Source organism: Trachurus trachurus, assembly GCF_905171665.1.
Source record: "Trachurus trachurus genome assembly, chromosome: 9".
In the NCBI taxonomy this organism is placed as follows: Eukaryota; Metazoa; Chordata; class Actinopteri; order Carangiformes; family Carangidae; genus Trachurus; species Trachurus trachurus.
In genome coordinates, this window is record NC_139895.1 from 3,583,413 (window position 1) to 3,606,569 (window position 23,157).

Consider the following 23,157-nt stretch of genomic DNA (forward strand, 5'->3'; position numbering starts at 1 on the left):
GCAGATTTTCACTTCAAATAAGTAGTAAAATCTGATAGTGGAGCAAGTTTTTCTTTCTTATTACAAGCACAAACTAACAACTTGCTTTCACTGGCAGATTTTTCTACTTATTTCAATTGAAAATTAGTTTGAAACAAGTAAAAAATATCTAAAAACAAGTTAATTTTTAGGCGATGAGTCTTATTTTAAGTGGAAAGAGGTTAGTTTTGACTAGAAATGAGACATTTTGACAAGAAATAAGACAAATATTCTTGGAAAGACTTTTGCAGAGTTTCTGCAGTGTTTCTAGCTGCAGAAGCCGAGTGGAGCTGCAGCGATGACAGACGTGAGGCTCCACATGGAGACTGAACGCTCGCCGGTGATTCGCTGGAACGCCGTGAGCCAGTCGCTGCCGAGCAGCAGGAGGGGAGACGTCGGGACACGACCCGGCTGCAGGAGGACGACAGGTCCAGACCGGTCTCAGCTGCTTCCCGGGAATCACAACAAGCTTTAGTCTTCCTCCATCGTCTTCCTCCATCAGGGAAAGTTTTTTACTGACATTATGAGTAGGCGCTGTTTTCAGCAGAACTGAGTGAGCTGGACGAAACTGAACCATCTGATGGAGAATCCTCAATAAATTATAATCTAATAATAATAAAGTTTTATACAGATTTCTATAAATGTTCACAAAGTTTGGTACAAAACAATATTTATTGCTTTATTTATTCATCTTATTGTTAGATTCTGTACAGTTTTACTCAAATTGAGGCCCATTATTGTCCTGTTTAACATTAGTGGATGTGGTTTGTGAACATAAATGGGCAAATGCAGCAAAGTCTAAATGTTGCATTCGAGCGTAAGTTATAAAATCTGCAAAAATGTTTTATAATTTGGTAAAAAAAAAAAGAAAAAAAAAAGAGGAAGAGCAGCTCCTTCAAAATGATCAAGTTTAAGTCTTTGTAAAGTAAATCACATTGAAAAGACACTTGAACAAACACTGGATGTATTTTTTATATTTTATGAATCAACTTTCTGGAATTTATTTCAAATTTGTGTCAAAAAAAAAGTTCAACTATGTAAAAAAAATCAATTTATTGACGATATAACAACAATTTGCTTCAAAATCTTTAAAATCATTTAAAACAAAAACTTAAAATACATTTGAATTATATTTAGCATCACATATGCCTATGCATCATATTTTGTGTTAAAAAAAATCTGATATGTCGTTGTCGTCCTAAAATATGTCAAAAATCTGTTTTGAAGGAGTGACACACACACACACAGGTCATTAAAAATTCCTTTTTCAGTAAAATTTTCCTTTCAGAGTTTAAAATGTCTCAACGTCCGGATGTTTCATCACATAAAGCAGAAGTTTCCTCTTCTGTGTCCATTTTTAGGCAACTGGAGATATTTTTAGATCAAGGAGGCGTCGTTGTTGTTTTTTAAAGAATGACATTTGAGTTTGCCAGTTTTTTTTATTTTTTTATTTTAACTGCTTGTCTCGACTCAAACGTCAATAATTCAATAACTTCTCTTCATAATTGGACTTTATGTTTCACGTTCAACAGATGGAGAATCAGTTCAGTTTGTGTTTAAATGTTCATTGTGAAGAATAAAATAAAATAAAATAAAATAAAAATAAAAATAAAAGTGAGTGAGTGGGATTTTCCAGCAGCTTCTCTGACATGTGAGCGAGCCGTGTTGTGTTGACAGTAAACTGATGAACATGTGAAGGTGAAGAGAGCGTGACAGCTCAGAGACAGCAGAGGAGACAGGAATCTTTATTTGTTCATGTTTACAGAAGAAAAACTTTTATCTTCATTGGATCAGATCAGAAATGCTCCTGAAATAGAAACACAAAAGAGTCCCTTTCTTCTTTTTCTTCTTCCTGTTTGTCCTGATGAGTTGTTGTTATTATTATTATTATTATTAAAGGGATAGTAGCATTTTTTTTAAAAGTGGGATTGTATGATCTACAAATAGCCCCTAAGTACTTTAATTGCAGTAGAAGACTCTCTGCACTCCTCCCGTTAGCAACGCCAGCCCATAATAGCCCTGCCCAGAGATTTACAACATACATTGTTGTGAACAGACCCAAAGAAACGGCCTATTTTCACAGCCTAAAAGAGGTTTTACCTGAAAAAAAAATACACAGTTCCATTGTTTGCTATAATATAATTTTTTCCAGCCCTTCAAAGTGCAGGAAAAACACAGTTTTTATTTGGACCTAACCAACTGCTGATCGGCGGGCGCTAACCCTGGGCGGAGGGATACGTGAGTTGGTTAGGTCCAAATAAAAACAGTGTTTTTCCTGCACTTTGAAGGGCTGGAAAAAATTATATTATAGCGAAGCAATGTCACTGTGTATTTTTTTCAGGTAAAACCTCTTTTAGGCCGTGAAAATAGGCCGTTTCTTTGGGTCTGTTCACAACACTGTATGTTGTAAATCTCTGGGCAGGGCTATTATGGGCTGGCGTTGCTAACGGGAGGAGTGCAGAGAGTCTTCTACTGCAATTAAAGTACTTAGGGGCTATTTGTAGATCATACAACCCCACTTTAAAAAAAATGCTACTATCCCTTTAAGTCTGGCGGCTGAGTGTGACTTCTACATCCAGTAATAACAAGTAGAAAAGCAGAATAAACATTTTGAACAAACACTCACATGAATCATTGGATCTGTTTCCAGAATAAAATGTGATTCCTGATTTAGATTAAATCACATGTTGCTTTGTAATTCAGACTCGTGTTTTTAACTTTTTATGACTAAATGAAAGTTTTTCATATGTTCATGTAATTATTTGATCTCTCTTTGTATGGTGTGTGTGTGCGAGTCCAAAAACTCAAATATCTTACCAAAAATATTTGTCTTATTTCTAGTTAAAATGTCATTTCTAGTCAAAATAAATCTCATTATACTTAAAATAAGACTAATCACATTAACAAGCAGCTTGTTTTTAGACCCTTTTTTTTTTTTTTACTTTTTTCAAGCAAAATTTCCACTTTAAATAAGTAGAAAAATCTGATAGTGGAGCAAGTTTTTCTTTCTTATTATAAGCACAAAAAAACCTGCTTTTACTGGCAGATTTTTCTACTTATTTCAATTGAAACAAGTGAAAATTATCTAAAAACAGGTTAATTTGTAGGTGATGAGTCTTATTTTAGGTGGAAAGGGATGAGTTTCGACTAGAAATGAGACATTTTTGACAAGAAATAAGACAAATATTCTTGGAAATATTTTGAGTGTTTGCATTGTAGTGTGTGTGTGTGTGTGTGTGTGTGTGTGTGTGTGTGTGTAGTAGTTGGTTTATGAATGAGTGTGATGGATGATTCACCTTCTGTGCAGCTGCTGCGGCTTCTAAATTACTCAAATGCAAATAGTTCTCTTTAGGTTTTTCCCACTTGAGCAACAGGGAGGGGAGGGGCCAGCTGCACGGGGCGTCTCCACGGCTACCTGAACTAAAAGTATAAAACCTGACGAGCTGCGGAGCTACAGCAACTTATTCTCTCTCAGCTTCACACACTGAAGAACTCCAAGACAAGAAGCGACACTACAGAGAACAACAACATGTACTCACGGACCAACAGCGTTACCATGACGGTTCCCCGCAGCACGGAGCCAGAGGTCTTCACCTTCGAGCGGATCCCGGCCCAGGCCACCGCCGTGCGCTCCTACGTGCCCATCCGGCCCAAGAGGCGCTGCACCCGGGTCATGTACCCGGCCAAGGTCCGCATGCACCTCCCGCCGCCGGAGAGGAGCCAGGCCAAGCGCTGGCTGCTGGTGCTGTGTCTGGTGGTGCTGTGGCAGATCTACACCGAGGAGCCGTGCGCCGCGGACAGCAGCCCGGCGGCCGCAGACTTCCAGCAGGGCTTCTCCTCCTTCCAGTCCGCGGAGGATCAGGCTCTCCAGCTGGACTCGGAGGAGCTCCTTTCCTCCTCCTCTTCCTCCTCCTTCTCCCCCTCCATCTCCTCCAACACCAACAGCTGTGAGGACGACGGCTCCGTGGCCAGCGACCCCAGCGCCAGCTACGAGCAGAGCACCGCGGGGAACGGCTACATGGTGGCTCTGCTGGTCTACCACAGGCTGGGCAGCGACAACTAAACAGTCTGCTGGGGGAAAACCACAATCCCGCCCCCCACCCCCCCTACCCCATGCTATGCTATGGGAAAAAGAACTAAACTGAGCCGAGCTGGAGATGGAGTTGCTCCTGAGAAGCTTCCGGAGAACAGCGGTGCGCCCTGCGCGGCGCAGCCGGGGAAGGAGCTCCATGCGCCGGCCTCACGCTGCCAGCCGCCCCGCTGACAGCAGCGGAGGTCGGAGGCCCGGGAAGGACACTTGACTTTAAGAAGAAAACCCTGAAACTTGAACTCACGAAAACTTGAATTGTTCAGCAACTGCACTTAATAGGCCTGACGTGGACATTTTTATTTTTACAAGTTGAATAATATTGTCACTGAAAACTGTCACTGCATTATAGGCCGAAAAGCTGAAAAACTGACACTGTCTGTCTGTCTAATGTGTTATTTAGTTATTTATTCCGTTATTTGCTATTTATTGATAATAATTTTATAATAAAAAGTCTAAAAGAAATTTCCTGTCTCTGTCCTCTGTGCTGGATCTGTGGTTTTTGCATGTTTTGTGTGTTAGAAGATGAAAATCCTGCAGCCTGCAAACGCCTCACCAACTCTGCATCACTTCATTCACTCACTCACATCCTGCAGCAGCAGACACTAAAACACACTGACAATGAAAACAGGTCGTTATTAAACCTTTTTACACTTTATTTGACACATCATCAGACTCTTTAAACCTTCACGGTTGTGTTGTTTGTAAAATAAATATTCAGGGCTTCAGAAAACTCAGATTTGCAAACACGCTGCAGAAAATCAACTTAGTGCAGAAACTCTTGACATGATTTGACTCAAAGAGACGAGTTTGCAGCTGAAGCAGGAAATTTAGGCTGAAAATCAAATGAAAGTTGTTTTCAAATCTTTCCAACCTGCTGCATCAGGAACATGTGTTGTGGAGCAGCGGTTCCCAACCCTTTTTTTGGCTCACAACCCCAATTTGACATCACAAATTTCAGGCGACCCCGTCGTCAATCAAGATGCACCAGCTCAGATGTTTTTATTTGCTGCATTTCATTTGAACTTGACTTATATTCGAGAAAGTGAAAGTATAGAATACAGTTGATTGAGATTGTGTGTGGTGTTTTTAGTTAGTTAGTTAGTTTCATTTAGTGTCCACGGTGTGGACATTTGTTTTTGGTCTCATAAAAACAACAGGCAGGACGACAGTGGCAGTTACATTACAACGCATCAACGGGGCCTGGTGTTCAGTGCCCCAATTGCATTAGGAATAAAGGAATTCTTTTTAAATATTACGATTTGCCCTTGGCACTTTGTAACGTCTACCAGAGGGAAGAAGTTCAAACTCCCTATTGAGTGGATGAGACGGATCGTTTGCTATTTTGACAGCTTTTTTCATAAGCACTTCCTCGTACATACAACTTAATTGTTTCTGTCTTGTCCCGATGATTTTTGAGGCAAGGTTTACTATTCTCTGCAGCTTGCTTCTTCCTTTTATGTTTAGATTACCGTACCACATTGCCATGTTAAAAGTTAGAATGCCCTCTATCAGGTTCTCATAAACTGTTTCCATAATGTTTACAATTCATGCAGGGCCATGCTTGTTCCTCAGCCTACAGAGATCAAGATATTTAGTTGTGGTGGGAATGAAACTGTTTCTGAAATGAGTTTAATCATAATCCCTAGGGTTAGTTAGTTAGTTAGTTAGTTTAAAAAAAATTTAAACTAAACAAAACACAACTGCGGCCCACACCAGTACGTCTTCCCCAGAATGGGGGAATAAATTAGCTCCATAAAATGCTTCTTTATAAAAGAAAAATAGATATTTATATAACTGTACACGGCATGTCAGCCACATCTGTATATATATATATATATATTTTAATATTTCAATGAATCATGTTTACTGTGGGCACTCCAGCACTCACTGTCCATTAATATGCATTGTCCCGACTAAATAAACAAATAAAGTAAAGTAAGTAAAGTACGTGGGGTTTCTCCTATTTTTTTTATTTAATTTTATTTTACCTTTTTATTTTATTTTTATGTTATTACTTATTTATTTTTAACAATTTGCTGATCGATAATAAGTTAGTTTACTTTAAATTTGGTGTAATAACTGTTCGTGTTTTTTTCTTTTTTTTTTTCCTTTATCATTATTATTACTTTTACTATTATTAAATATTCTTAGTTATTTACGATTACCCACTGGATACTTGTATTAGGTTATTATTGCTGACTTGATTACCAGTAATAGCATCTAACAACGTATTACCTACTATTATTTTTTTGTTCTATTTTTTGGTGTGTGGGTTTGTATATATATGAGATGGAAGAACTGAAGAAAGAAATTAAAAAAAATTATAAAAAAAAAAAAAAAAAAAAAGTAAAGTACGTGGGGTCCCGACCCCAAACATGTGGTCTGGAAGAACCGGACCTCCTGACCCCATTGGACCTTGCTGCAGATGTTTCCAGCAGTGTGAGCAGCAGACGGTTCCAGATGTGTGAGTGAGCTTCCTGCTGGCTGATGCTGCAGACGGAGCAGAAAACATTCCTCTGCTCTGCTCACTCACTTTCATTTTTTTTTTTGCCATAAAATGTGAGCGTTGCTGAGTCAGGTTACATCACAGCTCTGGTTCTGATGAGTCATGAGAAGACACAACGAGCAGCTCGGCCTCACGCGTCGGCCGTCAGCTCACTGTGACCTCATCACCGTCTCCTGGTGATGAGGTCACAGCTGGCTGAGGGCCACGGCCGCTGCCTCGTGCCGCGGGGCCTCTGGGGAAGCCTGTTGATGTTGTCGGTGGCGGTTGCCATGCAGGTATCCCAGAGTGACGCTGGATCCTGAGCTGTGGGACAGGTAACAGGACAGGTATGATGTGTATGTGCTGGGGGGGCACACGGTGTTCTCCTGCTGTGACACACATGTTCCATGAAACCAAACAATATGACAAGCGGATTTAACATTTAAAAGCTAAGTTTGACTGTCCAGAATTAACATTGTAGATATCAACAACGTCTTTCTGACTAGTCGTAACTACATTTTGAATAGTTGGATTTTTCATTCAAGATATCTGTAATTCAGTTTTGTCTCGACAAAAAGAACATTTCAGATATCCGCAACTAGGTTCTTCCTATAGGACAAATGACGTCACTTTTGCCGTTCATGTGTATGGGGTTTGTCATTGCAGATATCTGCTATGTGAATTACAGATATCTGTAACTGAATTATGACTAATACGAATTCCAGTTTGAGATATCTACAACGTCATTTTGACTAGTCATAATTCCATTTACAGATATCTACAACGTCATTTCACCCAGTCAAAACTTAATTTAAGATATCCGAAAAGGGACATGTAGATATCTTTAATTGAGGTGAATTAAAGATATCTTGAACTGGAACTATGACTAGTCAGAATCAAATTGTAGATATCTCAAACTGGAATTAGTACTAGTCGTAATTCAGTTACAGATATCTGTAATTCACATAGAGGATATCTGCAACTGTAATGTGTAATCTGTAATGACAAACCCCATACACATGAACGACAAAAGTGAAAAGTGACGTCATTTGTCCTAGGAAGAACGTAGTTGTGGATCTGAAATGTTCTTTTTGACTCGGCAAAACTGAATTACAGAAATCTGCAACACATATCCAGTCTGGCTTTTAAATGTTAAAATGGCTTGCCATAATACAAACGTAACAACCTGGTGGTTTGTTTCTCCTCAGTCTGAATCAACATGACTGACACCTGAGGAGATCTGGACCCAGAACAACTAGAAAGACGTTTATTTATTCAATTCATTGATTTAAAAGAATAGTTCACCCAAAATTGAAATTTCACTCATTTTCTCCCCCCCCTCATGTGGACTAAGGGCTGGGAGAAGTTTCAGAGTCCTCCGTGGCTTCTCTGAGTTACAGCGGGGCTCCGTGCAGCACTGCATGTCCATATGACGGTTGAGAACGGAGCTCACTTTTCTTCGTCCAAAAAGACACACCAAAAAACATCCAAATACCTCCATGCTGCTCGTCTGTAATGTCCCTCTTGTATTGAAGCCCCGACATGAGAAACTGTTCCGCCGGTCAGTGCAAATCACACAAGATTTGCACTGACACAGGCAAAGCAGTGAACTGAGACACTGGGAGCTTCCGCTACAAACAAGCTTAAAACCGAGACTTATTTAATTTTTTTCAGAAAAATTTCTCATGTCGGGGCTTCAATACAAGAGGGACATTACAGACGAGCAGCATGGAGGTATTTGGATGTTTTTTGGTGTGTCTTTTTGGACGAAGAAAAATGGTATCCATTCACAACCGTCATATGGACATGCAGTGCTGCACGGAGCCCCGCTGTAACTCAGAGAAGGCACGGAGGACTCTGAAACTTCTCCCAGCCCTTAGTCCACATGAGGGTGAGTAGATAATAAGTGAAGTTTGAATTTTGGATGAACTATCCCTTTAACAAAAACATCTACCTTTATACCGTATGGAGCTTTAATATGCAGGTTTGGTACCAGTCCTTTTCCTACTTCATGATTGAAAAATGATCAAATGTCACAGAAACACAATTTAACACAAAGTGAAACAAACCATCACAAAGACATGATGCATTTCACACCGACACCACAACACAACACAACACAACACAACACAACACAACACCACACCACACCACAGTGACACTGAGGTGAATGAGGTGTGTATCTTTGAGGTGCAGTGTTAAAACTGAGATGTTGGTTCGATTCTCAGTTCCTCCAAAGCCCACGAGTGGTCAGTCACTATCTCCCACTCTTCATGTGTGTGTGTGTGTGTGTGTCACATCAGAGGTGACGTCACGGCGGCTCTGTGTGTCATCGTGGTGGAAAAACACCGGTGATGACCTCAGCCCAGACGCCAGGGCCTCCGAGGGGCCCAGAGCTCCAGAGCTCAGACACATCCAAGACGAAGGAGAAGAATAACGTATAGAGACCACAGGTTCCTGAAAACTCCTCCTCTGCTCTGAAACTCTGGGCTTAGTGGGTTTTTTTTTTCTTTTTTCTTCTTTTTCCTGGAAGTTTCTCAGTGGAAACTAACTGGATGTAGGCCTGTGGTGCGTTCAGGGATTCTTCTTCTTCCGGGATCCTCCTCTGCTGCGCTGCTCTGGGCTCGTGTGTTACATAATTATGAGCTGAGTCCAGTCTGAACCTGCCCCGGCTTCACTGATCAACATCAACACACAAGTGCAGTGAAAATCATCTCCAAACACCTGCAATGATCCGATCCGCAACAAAAAACACTTCAAATGAACTGATGAAAGGTAAAAGTAAAAGGTACTTTATTTGTCACATATACAGCTAGTACAGTGAAATTCTTTCTCTGCATTTAACCCATCCCGTAGAAGCAGATCTTCACTTCAACTGCACACAAGCAGCATTTAGGAGAAAAACTACAGAAAAAAAGTAAGATATAAACAAATCAAGACACATTCATCATCAATAACAGTAATAACTATCAATCATGCATATTTGTTTATCTGTAAAAGCATTTTATCACTTCATCTCAGACACAAAATCAATCAATTTCAATTTGTTAATGAATTTGTGATCAATTTGACTGTTTCTACATTTTCTTTTTACTCCTTTATTGTAATTTACAATTAATTATGTTTCATATTTTATTGCTCTGTAATTAAGTTTGTTGTTTTTCCAAAACACACTAAAAGTTTGTTTTACTTGTTATTCAAAATGAGTAATATTCACTGATGAAGAAAAGTGATCCATAATTTAATCAAGTTTTTCTTTAAATTGAAAAAAACAGAAATGAACAGAAAACACAATCACACCATAGCCTATTATATAGAAAACTATTTTACACAATCATCTCTATGCTCAGATACAAGTTCATTAACCACATGGAGGTTTGCATTTGAATTTCGTTTATACCTGGGTATGAATGACAATAAAGGAATTCAATTCAATTCAATTCAATTATTTCATAATTTAGTCATTATTAAACTTTTTAAAGTTAAAAGTAGAGATAAAACCTTGTTGCTTTTCTTTCTCGTTATTATTTTGGTTTTTATCCGTTTCTATTTAGTTTCATTTCTGGTTTGGTTTCCAGAGGTAGTTTCCCAGTTCTTATCTGGACAGAGTTTTTCTGTGGTTGGAGGTTTCCAAAGAGGGAAAAAAACAACAACAACAACAATGAAAACATTCAACGCGACTGACGTTTTTCAGGACGTGTTTTGGTTTTTCCTTCTTCCACTAAAACGATTGTGGGTCAGTTTCCTGATACCGGCTGCTGAGTTGACCTTCAAAACACCGACCGCACTGATAACGCACACCGACACACAACAACAGAGTCACAGTGGCAGCCCAGCCTGTATTTACTATGAGAGGGTTTCCAGGAAGCTGATTACTGTATGTGAAAACTCAGAGTGAGTTCGTCCTAAAAGAGAGGAAACTCTGGGTTTTCCTTCCAGAATGACAGATAACTTCAACTCTGTGTCAGTCACCATGGTAACTGAAACACTGACTGTGTTTACATGCACTTCAGTACCCCGGTTTTAATTGGATTTTTTCAGTACCCCGTTTTTTGATCAAATTCGGGGTATGGTGTTTACATGAACTTAGAGAAACCCGGTTATTCAGTATCCCTGTATACATGATAAATACAGTATCCCGGTTTCTGATTACTGCGTCTTACGTGCGTGTTTCATGTTTATTGTTTACAACAGGAATCGCAACTACTAGGAAATATGTAGGTCAGAAAATTTACAAATTAAAAATGCTGCCATATTACATAACTTGAAAAGAAAAGAAAATGTAATGCAGACTGATCAGTTCATTGTAAAACATGCATTTATTGATGTAAAAGTGGTGATTTCTGTACACATGTTAGGCTACAGAGCCTCCAATACACACATGAAGCTTCACTTTTCATTCAAATAAACTTCTGCTACTGCCACAATTGTTAGATTTCATCAATGAGACCAGCATTTATCTCCTAAAAATAATTTAACCAGCCGAAAGTAAACATCTAAAAACCTACGGGTAAGTTAATTAACGATTGTTTTCTCCCCCGAGGTGAGGGAGTAGTCTGGCCGGCGAGCACGTCAGGAGACGGGGTTGCTGTCTCTGTGATGTCCCGGTCACAGCTCACACACGGGGAGCTTCACTCCTCCGAAAAACGTCGTAGCAAACTTGTAAACAGCCGTCGTTTGGATAAATTGGCCGCATATTGGGGATCTAAACAGTTACTTTCTCGCATGAAAACATATTAAAACTTAATAGTCTCCTCGTTGCTCCAGAAATGCGCTCTTGTTGTCGCCGCCATTTTGTTACGTAACGTATCTATGGTAACGGTTACGTCAGCTGGCTGAGCAGTTTTCAGATATCGGGGTACGGTGTTTACATGCTCTAGTATCCTGGTTTCTTTCGGAGTTCTCCAGGAAAATTGGGTTTCTCAAAATCGGGATATGAGCTTATCCCTGATTTCTGGAATCGGGAAATGGTGTTTACATGCGCAAACACAAAAACGGGGTACTTAAAAAACCCGATTAAAATCGGGATACTGAAGTGCATGTAAACGCAGTCACTGTGAACCTAACCTGCAGCTTTACTTGAAGAAACCCTGACGCCTACTGGAGTAGCTCGGTTCATTTCTTATGGGAAGTGTCAATGCCCCTGCAAAGCATCTTGGGTATAGGCGACGCAGCGTGTCCCAAAAGTTGACCACGATTCAACTTTATTTATTTATTTGTTTATTTGAATGGGACAGTGCACATTAATGGACAAAAAAACATGTAAATGTGCCGGATTGTAGCAAGGTGCTAATTTCCATCCGGAGTCCCATAAAGATAACAACAGGTCAATAACAGTACACATTACATATAATAATGTAGGCAACACAAAAATACAATGAAGAACATATTGACAAACACATTAAACACAGGTAATAGGGGGGCCATAAGAGTTTTGTTCTGGGAGATAAAGTGCATAAGTGCTGGGTTAAAGTGACGAGTGCTAACGTGCAAGAGTGCATAGGTACCAGGTTGTATTGCACGATGCCCTATAAGAAAGAATATAAGTGCTAGTGTAGCCAAAGTCATATCTGGCCCTCTGCGTTGTGTTTCTCACGGCCTGCCCTAGGTGGGGTTCGATCCCACGACCTCCCGCACCGGAGGCGACGATGCTAACCTCTTCGCCAAGAGGTTAACAACCACTTGGCAGGTTGGTTAGCATGTCTTTTATGGGTGGAGTGAGTGCACATCCGCTACACTAGATAGTAGCCTATTGCAGAAGGCCCTAAAGTGCACATCAGTTTACAGTCCCATTGTATTGCATAATGCCCATTACACCCAGTTGCACAAGCAGAACTGTGTAGATGTTGCACACAATGAGACAATACCGTGTAATAATAAAGTGCTACAGTGCTCTAATGTAAATGAATCATGAGAATCATGAAATGAAACCTTACAACAGACATGACATCATGCAGGAAGTGATGAGCTGTTCAGGTGTTTTGTCACTGTGACTTGCTGTTGTGTTGTTGTTGTTGTTGTTTGTCATGATATTCCTCTGGCTGTGAGCTGTCTGACTAACAGGACTTTATCAGCTGCTGAGGTTCAGCCACACGGTGATAACACACTCAACAACATCACAGCTCTACGCAAACTCATTCTGTTTACGTCTGTTTATCAGCACACACACACATAGAACTATATAATAAACAGTAGAAACAGCTGCAGTAGGCTAGAAGTCACTTGAAATGTTTTTGCATTAAAGAAAAATTGTGACGCTGTGACGATGTTTGCGTCACTATCAACCAGTTACTAATCGGAAGTTGTAGTCACCCCCCCACACTCACACACACGCACACGTGCAGAAGAACTCCCAGTGGAAACTTTACGCCCAGCTACATTTGCGTGATAGTTCTTCATACACAAGAGGCAGTTTCTCCAAACACACTTCATTCATGATCTCCCCTGTAAACACGCTTAGGCCTCTGTGTGTTACATCTGAAATAAACCTGAGGTGAAGTGAGGACACACTGAGAAAAACAACTCACATCTTTCTGGTCTGACACCGGATTCAAGTTCAGCTAAGCTAAGCTAAGCTAGACTGTTGTAGAAGAACAGCAGCATGTTTACTTTAATTCAAATTGGTGTTAGCATGTTAGCATGCTGTGAACAACATAGTTAACTTCATCTTTGAAACATGCTAATGTTAAGTCCATAATTATTAGACCACCTGTGTCTCATGCTGTCTTATGGCGCATTTCCACTAGCACGGCTCGGCTCGGTACGGCTCGGCTCGGCACGGCTCGGCTCGGTTTGGTTGTGTTTCCATTACAACTGAGTATCGCTCTGAGTATCACTAGTGCCGCCGTGACGTCATTTACACGGCGCCGAGCAACGCTCTAAACTCTGTAAATATATAACTTTAGCAACATTTGAATCATTTTCAGGCGAGAAAGTAGTCGTTTAGATCCCCAACGTGTTGAAAATCTGACAAAATACCAGCTGTTTACAATTTTGTTTCAACGAAGTCGGCGTTACTAAAGCTAGCCATAGTGAGCAACGCACTTCCGGTTATTTTCACAAAATAAAATACCCGTTGCCTTTATCATAAGGAAAGCCATTATGATAGAATTGGTGCTTTTACTTTGTAAACAGGAAGTGAACCTACCCTCGCCGTAGCTAGCTTTAAACCGCCGTTTTGACTGCTCTCGTCCCGTTAACGGCACGTTCAATATGCCTTACCGGAGAGTCTTGCCAGCTCTGAGATCGGCCTGGTTCATTGTAAAACATTTATTTATTGATGTAAATGTGGTGTTTTCTGTGCGTACAGACCCCAAGGCAGTGCTGCTCTTCTTTCTAACCACAAACAAACTGCTGCTACAGCCACAATTGTTAGATTTCATCAATGAGACCAACATTTAAGAGTTTAACCAGCCGGTGGTAAACCTCTAAAAGCCATCGGGGAAGTTAATTAGCGGTCTGTTCTCCTCGGGGTGATGGTGGTAGGCTGGCCGGCGGAGCACGTCAGGAGCCGGGCTGCTGCCTCTGTGATGAACCGGTCGCTGCTCGGACCTGGAGCTTCACTTCTCCGAAAAACATCGGGGCAAACTTCTAAACAGCCGTCGTTTGGATAAACTAACCGCACATGGGGATCTAAACAGTTACTTTCTCGCATGAAAAAATATTAAAACTTAATAAAGTCACGTAATAACAGAGCCAGTCTCAATATTAGAAATTCTCTGGTAATAACAGGCTTCAGCAGGAACATTTCTGTTGTCGGTCGTCGCTTCCAGTGACGACACTCATCGGCCAATCAGTGGAAGGCAGTCGGCTGACGTCACGTTTTAGTAACGCTTCGGCTCGCTTGGAACCAGGGCTGAGGTGATACCAAAAATGTACCCGGTTGCAGGTACTGCGTGCTAGTGGAAACACGCAATAGCGCGCCGAGCCGTGCCGTACCGAGCCGAACCGTGCTAGTGGAAATGCGCCATAAGTATGCTAATGAATGCACTACATTTTGTTTGTTCGTTTACTCATTAGTAACCATGCTAGCAGCATGGCTATTACAACATGAGATGTTTGAATTTATGCAAATTACTACTGTGGAAATGTTATTATTATTGGCTGTATCTTTGTTTACATGTTAATATTCAGGTTTTTGTTTGCCTGTAGCTATTTTACCTTGTTTATGTCTTCCAGCATGTTAGCATGCTAATGCAAGCAGTACCCTAGTTATTGCATGCTATGTGCATGGGAGCGTGCCTATGTTCCCTCAGCCCTATGTTCCCACTGGACTCTCTCTACCTATCTGGACTCTATCTATCTGGCCTGTCTAGCCTCTACCGGGTCTTTTTACTAAACTTAACCAACTATTTTCTTCATTGCCTAAACCCAACCAATGGTGGGACCAAAGGGCTGTGGGAACATAGGGCCTAATTTTCAGTGACAACAAAAGTTAGAAATGTGGGAACATAAGGCTGTGGGAACATAGGAATGACCCCATGTGCATAAACTATTCTGCTTATTTGTCACTAGCCATTAGCTTAGCTGCTGTTATCATTGTGGTCTAGCCTACACCAAACATATTCATTCAGAAACAGGTTTTTATAAATGACAGCATAACGAAGAGCTATAATCAAATTATTCTTTTTCTACAACGTCTTTTGATAATGTCTCACCAATCTTCAGTTCAGGTCTTTAATCTCCGGTCTATAATCAAATAAATATATGAAGTTAGTGATCTGATTGCTTCCTCTTCATGTCCCCACACGTCAGGGTGAGCCCAGAGCTTCAATTTAACTAATTAGAGTTAAAGGAAGGTAAAAGCTCTGCTGGTGGAAACTACCCAAAGTGTATGGAAAGAAGTCCACCCAACAACCAACAACTAGACTAAACCACTCCAATAACTATCAATACTACCAATAACTAACAACTAAAACAGTTTATTTGCAGGAACCTCTCTGCACCAGAGTGGACAGACACTTTTAGTTTTTTATCGACACTGATCTGCAGCTCTCTTGACTTTCCTCCGTCAGATTTCGTCAGTGGTGTTTCTTCCTCTTTCTTCATCTTTCTTCCTCTTCTGCTGACTCTGATCCAGGTGAAGATAAGAGGAGGAACCAACTCAGAGCAGCTTTTTCTCTTTTTAGCCGAGTTAACGAGAGACACAGAGAAAGTTTTTATTCTTTCCACACCTCCTCCCTCTCCCTTTTTTGTCCCTCCATACCAAGCGGGTGAGTCATCGCTGGCAGAGACCGGAGGGAGGGAAGGCTGGAAGACCAGGAGCTGAAAGGAGGAGGAGAGAAAGAAAGAAAGAAAAAAAGGAAGAAAGGTTTTTAAGTGGGAGATTCCACAGATACATCAGACAGGAAGCAGAAAATGATCGGGTAATGATTTCTCAATAATGTTGAGCCATCACTCACAGTGACGTTGGACCCTGAAAAACATGGGAAATAATGTTCAGTGGAGCAGAAAATCCATCACATTTCACTGGTAAAGCCTCAGCAGATAAGTGAATCTCCTTTATGAGTGAGTGAGTGAGGTGACCCAGGAGGCACCGAAACTGTAAAAGAGGAAAATCCCACAATCCTGGAAAGTCTAACAGGAGTTAGTCAAGAAAAACCAACAACAACAAGCTTCATGAAAACCTGTCATCAATAGCCTAACTAATCAGACTGGAGGAGGATTATCCGCAAAGGTTGTTATTGTTATTAACTGATCGATAAAGCTAATGAACTACTGGACTTGTGGTAATCTACCTTCAGTTTGACCATAACAATATAAAACCTACCACATCAACCGTAACAGAAGAAACGAGAAATATTCACTGGAAAATATTTTGCATCAAAACCATTCATAAAGAGCCTATAAGCGGAAGCAGGAAGTAACGCTCGCCATGGGACCTCAATTCGGAATAAATCTCCATGTAAATGAACGGGAATCAACATTTTATTTCGTGATCTGATTAAATTGTGATTAAATTAAACCTAATTTTGGAATTGGAACACCATTAGGATTTATTCCAATGGTTCCTAATGGTTTTACATCCTAATGGTTTTTTCTAATGGTTCCTAATGGTGTTCCAATTCCCATTAGACCATTATAGGCACCATTTTTTCTAATGGTATTTTACTGGATTTTTCAGCAAGGTACCTATTTAAAACATTGTGTTTCATGCCAAGAAATCAGCAGTTTGTTGTTAAACTATTATAAAATAAAATTCAGAAGAATCCATAACCAGACAGACTACAGGTGGCGTAGGTGACGTCACACACCACATGGCGCCATTTCCCGTGGCAGCTACTCCACTGCTACTGCACACTAAATACATTCTTCCGTTGCCGTTTTACGACAAACTGCTGATTTTTTGGAATGAAACATGATGTTTTAAGTAGGTCATGGTCATATATTTTTCTCATGACACAATTCAATCAGATCATGAAATAAAATTGACTCCCGTTCACTTGCATGGAGATTTTTTCCGAATTGAGTTCTCATGGTGAGCTTCTCTTCTGCTTCCGCTTCGGCTCTCTATCTATGTGAATATACGTCAGACATGACAATTATGAACCAAACTTTGTTTGTATGTCAGTGGTTCGATGCCTGCAGGTCGAGCCTTAAACCGGTATAACACACACACCTACATGTTAATTATCTCTCACTTAACCAACAGCAGCTTGTTTACATGAGCCAAACCTGCTGTGCTGCTGTCGCCTTGTTACCAGCTCCACTACGTCCAACACAGCAGCTCACTATCGATCGATCTGATCACTATCTAAACACTATCTGATCCTGACAGCCTCCTCCACACTTCGTCCTTTTGTTACGGTTGCTTTGGGTTGTGAGCGGGTATTTTTTGTTATGATGATTGTCAGCCTGTTAGAAAACATGTTATTGACCCGAACGATCGGCTATACAGTTACCTCATTCATCACCAGCCAGACTGGCCGGTAACTTTTTATTGATACCCACCACAGTGAATTTAAACCCTCATTTGGCGGCTTGGTGGGTTCATTTAGAGCCTGTGCATAACATTCACTGACTGTGTGAAAGGACTCAGAATGAAAACATGACAAATATGTCTCCAGTGTGTGAGGACCTTTACAAGAATAAATGATTTCTTATAAATACTTTGATTTTCCTTTGTTGTGCCCGAAAAAACGATGCTAACACGTCGACGGACTCTCAAGACAACAATATAAATGCAAGAAACACACAACAACCAACCAACAATCACAACATGCAACATTTATGAACATATCGTGACAATTCCCTCCAAAAAAGATCATGTGATGAATACACAAAACACCAAATGTCTCTTTTTCTGTCAGAATCAAATCGTTTTAAATTGTTTTGAGTGAGTAGTTCAAGTTCAAATTCAAATTCTCTGTCGTCCCTGGGTTTTAAATGTTCAACCTTTACACCACAGAGTTTCGTCAGTGGTTTTCTAAGGATCTTTGGAGACAACGTTCATAGTTGAAGGTCGCTGCACCAAACTATCGTTTTTAAAGTAAAATCTCGCGCGATTTGCGCCGGCGTAAGTGCAAATCCGGCGCAAATCGCGCGAGATTTGGACGGACCAGGAAGAGCAGTGAAGGAGCTTCCGCTACAAACAAGCTTGAAACATAGACTTATTTAATTTTTTTCTGAACAATTTCTCATGTTGGGGCTTCAATACAATATATATCATATCATATATCATATCATGCAGTGCTGCACGGAGCCCTGCTATAACTCAGAGAAGCCACGGAGGACTCTGAAACTTCTCCCAGCCCTAAGTCCAAATGATGAGTGAAATTTGAATTTTGGGTGAACTATCCCTTTAACTATAAAACTCTTCCCACTAAACCCTCTGACACCAGAACCTTCTGCCTCTCACTAAACCTGTTGAGGTCTCAGATGTTTCATGATGAGTTCTTTTGCAACACGGTTCAAATATAAACTTGTGTCATCAGCGTATTTAATTATCTTCAACAGGGTTTTATCAACGTTAAACTGGTTTGTGTGAACAAGGTGCAGCAGCAGCAGCAGCAGCAGCAGCATGTTGATATTAATGTTGAGTTATGATTAACAGACTCTCACTTCCTGCCTAGTTTACATTCCACCGGTGTACGGTATGTGACGAATGACAGGAACGCTGGTGACATTGCTGCAGTCTGTGTAACAGTTTCTATTGGACTTCTGACTCAAGTTCAAGCTTCACTTCATTCGTTCCTTTATGCAGGAACCAGTTTTTCATGAGGTGAAGTTGGTACGGTGGCCCTGAGGGCTCAACTCCCTGCAGAGTTAGGAAACAACCTGCAAAGACACAAAACAGGGAACAAATTCAGAAAAAAAACACACACAAGCTGCAACGACTCCCAACACAACAGGAAGTGTTTGTGGGGACGCAGTAAAGTAAGTTAAGGACTGTTAGCTTAGCATTAGCCTTTAGCCTGGTCCGTCCGTTTTTATGTCCCTAGGCTCACGGTATGTTCAGTATAGTTCCTGTGTGACCCTCACAATGAATCTATAAGAGTAACATTTACACATATACATTCATATAATCTAATCTGAATGTTTTTTTTTTAATTTTCGTGTCATGCCACCACTGTGGCCCATCCCATATGGGATTACAAGTCACATTTAATGACAAATAGCCTCCAAAAAAAAAATTAGACAGTCCTTCCTGTTGGTATTACCTGCCACACAAGTGTGACACATAAATAAACAATTTAAGATTACTTTCAGTTCTCATTGATATTTATCGCTCTTCGTCTCATTGCCCAGGCCTTTTCAAGGAATAAAGAAAATGCAAATATATGCAACTGAAAAAGATGTTTTAGCTTCTCAGCATCGTCTAACCACACAAATTTGTTATTTGGATCTAACCTTACTAAACAGTTTTTGTCTTATACAGTCATAGAAAGGACAGTAGAACAAAAAAAGGAATTTCATTCTCCACCTCTTGGATGTCACACAAAGTACAAATTCTATTCTATTCTATTCAGCCTGCTGCTGTGCTGTCTCAATATGAAGACCAAGAATACCAGCTCTAAACTGAGCACACAGGGATCTTTTCTTTTTGGACAAATTATGCAAAACATATTTCAAAGGAGGTTAAATCGAAAGCAAGAACATTATGCAAAACATAATTTTCTGGGCCAAATACCTGTTTATAATATAATATAATATAATATCTACTGGTAAAAATGCAGTATTTTATTGTGTAGTAGCCTAGCTAGTTCGTAGCAGTGTCACATCTCCTATCAGTGACCTACTTTAACTCTGGGATGTATAGATGAGTCTGGCTCCGCCCCCCAGTGACCTTTAATCCCTGTAAAGGTCACAGTGGAGTCCAGATGTCTGTGAACGCCTCGCTGTGTTAATCACCTGAACTTAAACTAATAAGCGGTTGGTACAAAGAGCTTCATGTGGCGCAACACTGAGCTGAGTAACTTCACTTCCTGTGGTCACGTGTTGCCGCGGAGACAAAGAAAACCCTGGATTAGAGAAATATGTCAGGTATCTGTATAGAGAGGGAGGGGGAGAGGGGGGGCCGGGGTGGAGCTGCATTCAGGTGCACTCTGTTATTTACTCAGTCTCACTGGTGTTAATGCAAGCTGGTTCCCACACCTCCCACTAGAACGGACCAATCAGAGAGCAGCGTCTGCTTCATACCTGAGAGGCCCCACATACCTGGCCGGGCACAGACGTGGGCAGCAAAGTGTGTGTGTGTGTGTGTGTGTCATATCTGAAATATCACAGTAAGGTGCAGCATGATGTAACTCAGTGCAACACCTGAACGCCTCACCACCTGTTGCATTCACTGCAGCTTCCTCCGGCCGGAAACCGGAGCTTCCTCTGATCCTGAAACCACATGACATCATTCATTCATTTATTCGTTCATTCATTCTTTCATTCATTCTTCCGTTCATTCATTTCTGACCGTGTAGCCAAAATCTGAATTATCAACAAGAAAATTGACGAGAGTAACGACAAGAAAACATTAAATTTGGACAGTTTTATTAATGCTTTTACCTTTTTATCTTTTTTAAAAAAACTTTTTATTCATTTTTTTTTTATTTGGTCAATTTTCCTTCTTTTACAACCTTTTTCAACTTATTATTATTCTCCTGTTGTTTACTGTAATTTTTCTGTGAAATTTTTTATAAAATGATGTTTTTAACAACATTGTCATTACTTCAGTTTCCCTGTTGAATTTTCAATCTCTATAAACTTGTGTCCAGTTATTTTTCGTTCTGATTTCTCTTCATTAATTAGATTTTTTTTGTTATAACGTTCGTGAGCTGAGTAACATTAAAGCTGAATGCAACTGTTACTCAATCTGTTCAGCTCTTTGTGCAGGAGACACACCCCGACACTCCCTCACACACACACACACACTGTTAACACACACACACGGTGCAGGTATTCAGTTGAATCAGATTTGATCTGATGAAACGACATTTTGAAACAAAGATGAGTCTAAAAGTTTCTTTCATCTTCTTCACCTCAATGTCCGTTTACTCAGCGTGAACAAGAACAAGCAGCTTCACTTCCTGTTCCGTTTTTACTAAATCACAGCTCAGATACTTTTCCTCTGTACATTTTATTTTATTTTATTTTATTTTATTTTATTTTATTTTGTTGATGTATTACAGGTTTTATTTTATTTTGTTTTGTTTTATTTCGCCATGTTGGTATTTCTTCTAAATTCATGTTGGTGTTGGTTCTGTTTTATATATGATGAATACAGAAATATTTATTAAACTAACTAATTTCTGTGTTTTATTGTTTCGATCCTACATGTCTGTTGTTGTGAGTTTAATTAACGTTTGTGTCTCAGTTGTTTTTGTTTGTTTGTTTGTTTGTTTGTACTGTTTATTTTGAATATCAAAATAAATAAAGTGAGATTGCATAGATCTAAGTGTGCGGAGATCTCTTTCTTCAGAATATGAAAATAACAAAATAAAAGGCTTCCCGATTTGCTACTGAACACGTTCTTGTCCAACATAATATAGAAATGTGCATTGAGGAAGCAAAAAAATTAAATAAAATAAAATAAAACAAAGAAAAAGGAAAATAAGTGACATATTCGAAAATTAAACATTAATTTAATTAAAACAACTTCCCTCCGTTCGTTCACACAGAGACAGAAATCCGTTCATCATGAGAATCGTTTTCTGTGAAACCTCTCTCACGTTTCTCTGAAGTGTTTCATTGAGCTGAAGTGAACTCCACTTCCTGTTCCTGACAAATCCACCTCGTCTTCCTCATCCCGCTCTGTGTGTGTGTGTGGATGAGACTCACCTGTCTCACCTGCACCAATCAGAGCGCGGCTGAGCAAGAAGCAGGAAGTGTGTGTGTGCAGTGGAAAACTACGGGAAGGAATCAGCTTCAGCTTCACATCTCACACACACACAGACACACACAGTCTACATTCACATCAATCCTGAACACATCTAATCTGTGATGAAGATGCAGATCAGTCGTTTCCTTCAGAGTTCATGACTTCATTGTTTATCTTCATCAATTTTTTTTTAGTCGTTATTAAAAGTCAGACTGGTGAGTTGTTTCCCGGTGTCTCAGCCGACTGGACACATTTCTGTGGTCTGGCGTCAGTGTGAAGTGATGAAAGGTGAAACCAGGAGAGAAACCGACACAAGCTGAGACACATCAGAGACCACAACAGGAAACAGACCAGCAGCAGTGACATCAGAGGTCAGAGGTCAGAGACTGGAGCTCAGTGTCGACAACGCTGTAGTTTAATCACAGTTCTCATGTAAACACTGAGTTTTGTGTTTAATAAACTGAAGTAAAGGTCAAAAGTCAAACCAGATAAGGTCACAAGAGCCTGTTGCTGTTTCTAATACTTGAAACATCTCATCAACATGAATATGAGTGTGAATAATGTGAATAATGTGGATGAAATAATCCAGGAATTTGACATGAAAATAAAAGATTAAATAAAAACTGATGTGAAATGAAGGAATTAAAAAAAAACACCAACATAAAGCAAATGATAAACAATAAATAAGATTATATATACAGTAAGAGTGGTCATGTGTGGTCACTGCCTGCCGGTGGCCGCTGAAACTGAATGTTTGTGCTGCCAGTCGGACTCGGATGTGTGTTGTCAGTGCCTGGACTCTATGCTGGACGCGGGAAGTTGCTGCATAGGAGGAGTGGGTGAGTTGTTTTCGTCTCTTTTCAATAGAAACCAGGCTAAGCTAACAGATGTTTGATGCTTCGTATTATGGGCTGGGACCCTGTTTGTACTGTTGATGATGTTTGGTGCTGTTCTGAGCATTATCTGTGGCCATGAGTGGTGTTTTGATCGCGGTTTGTGCGTGGAGAAAATAGACTTGCTAAAGTTGCTACAACTAGAGAAGCTAGCGGTTAGCAGGCTTCATCTCTCGAGGGGGGGTGTCTCTCTAACTCGGTGTCACGGTGTGTTGGACCATGGGTTAAATTTATGCCGGAATAACCCTTAAGACTTGTAAAGCTAAAGACCTGAAGACCCAATGAGCTGAAAACCTGGAAAACTGGAGGACCCAAATTCCTGGAGATCTGACACTCTACAGACCTAGAGACCTGAAAACTT

At 40.3% G+C, this 23,157-nt stretch overlaps 1 protein-coding gene across 1 annotated transcript; it reads left to right on the forward strand.

Annotated features, from left to right (window-relative positions):
* Positions 1-3,494: 3,494 nt before the first annotated feature.
* On the forward strand, positions 3,495-4,094 carry ier3 (immediate early response 3). The gene has a single exon (XM_083978208.1). The coding sequence runs from the start codon at positions 3,548-3,550 to the stop codon at positions 4,079-4,081; it is 534 nt and encodes a 177-aa protein (XP_083834334.1). The 5' UTR covers positions 3,495-3,547; the 3' UTR covers positions 4,082-4,094.
* The last annotated feature ends 19,063 nt before the right edge of the window (positions 4,095-23,157 follow it).

Excerpts from the sequence above, each read along its gene's own strand:
- ier3 (XM_083978208.1), top strand. The coding sequence starts at position 3,548 with ATGTACTCACGGACCAACAGCGTTACCATGACGGTTCCCCGCAGCACG.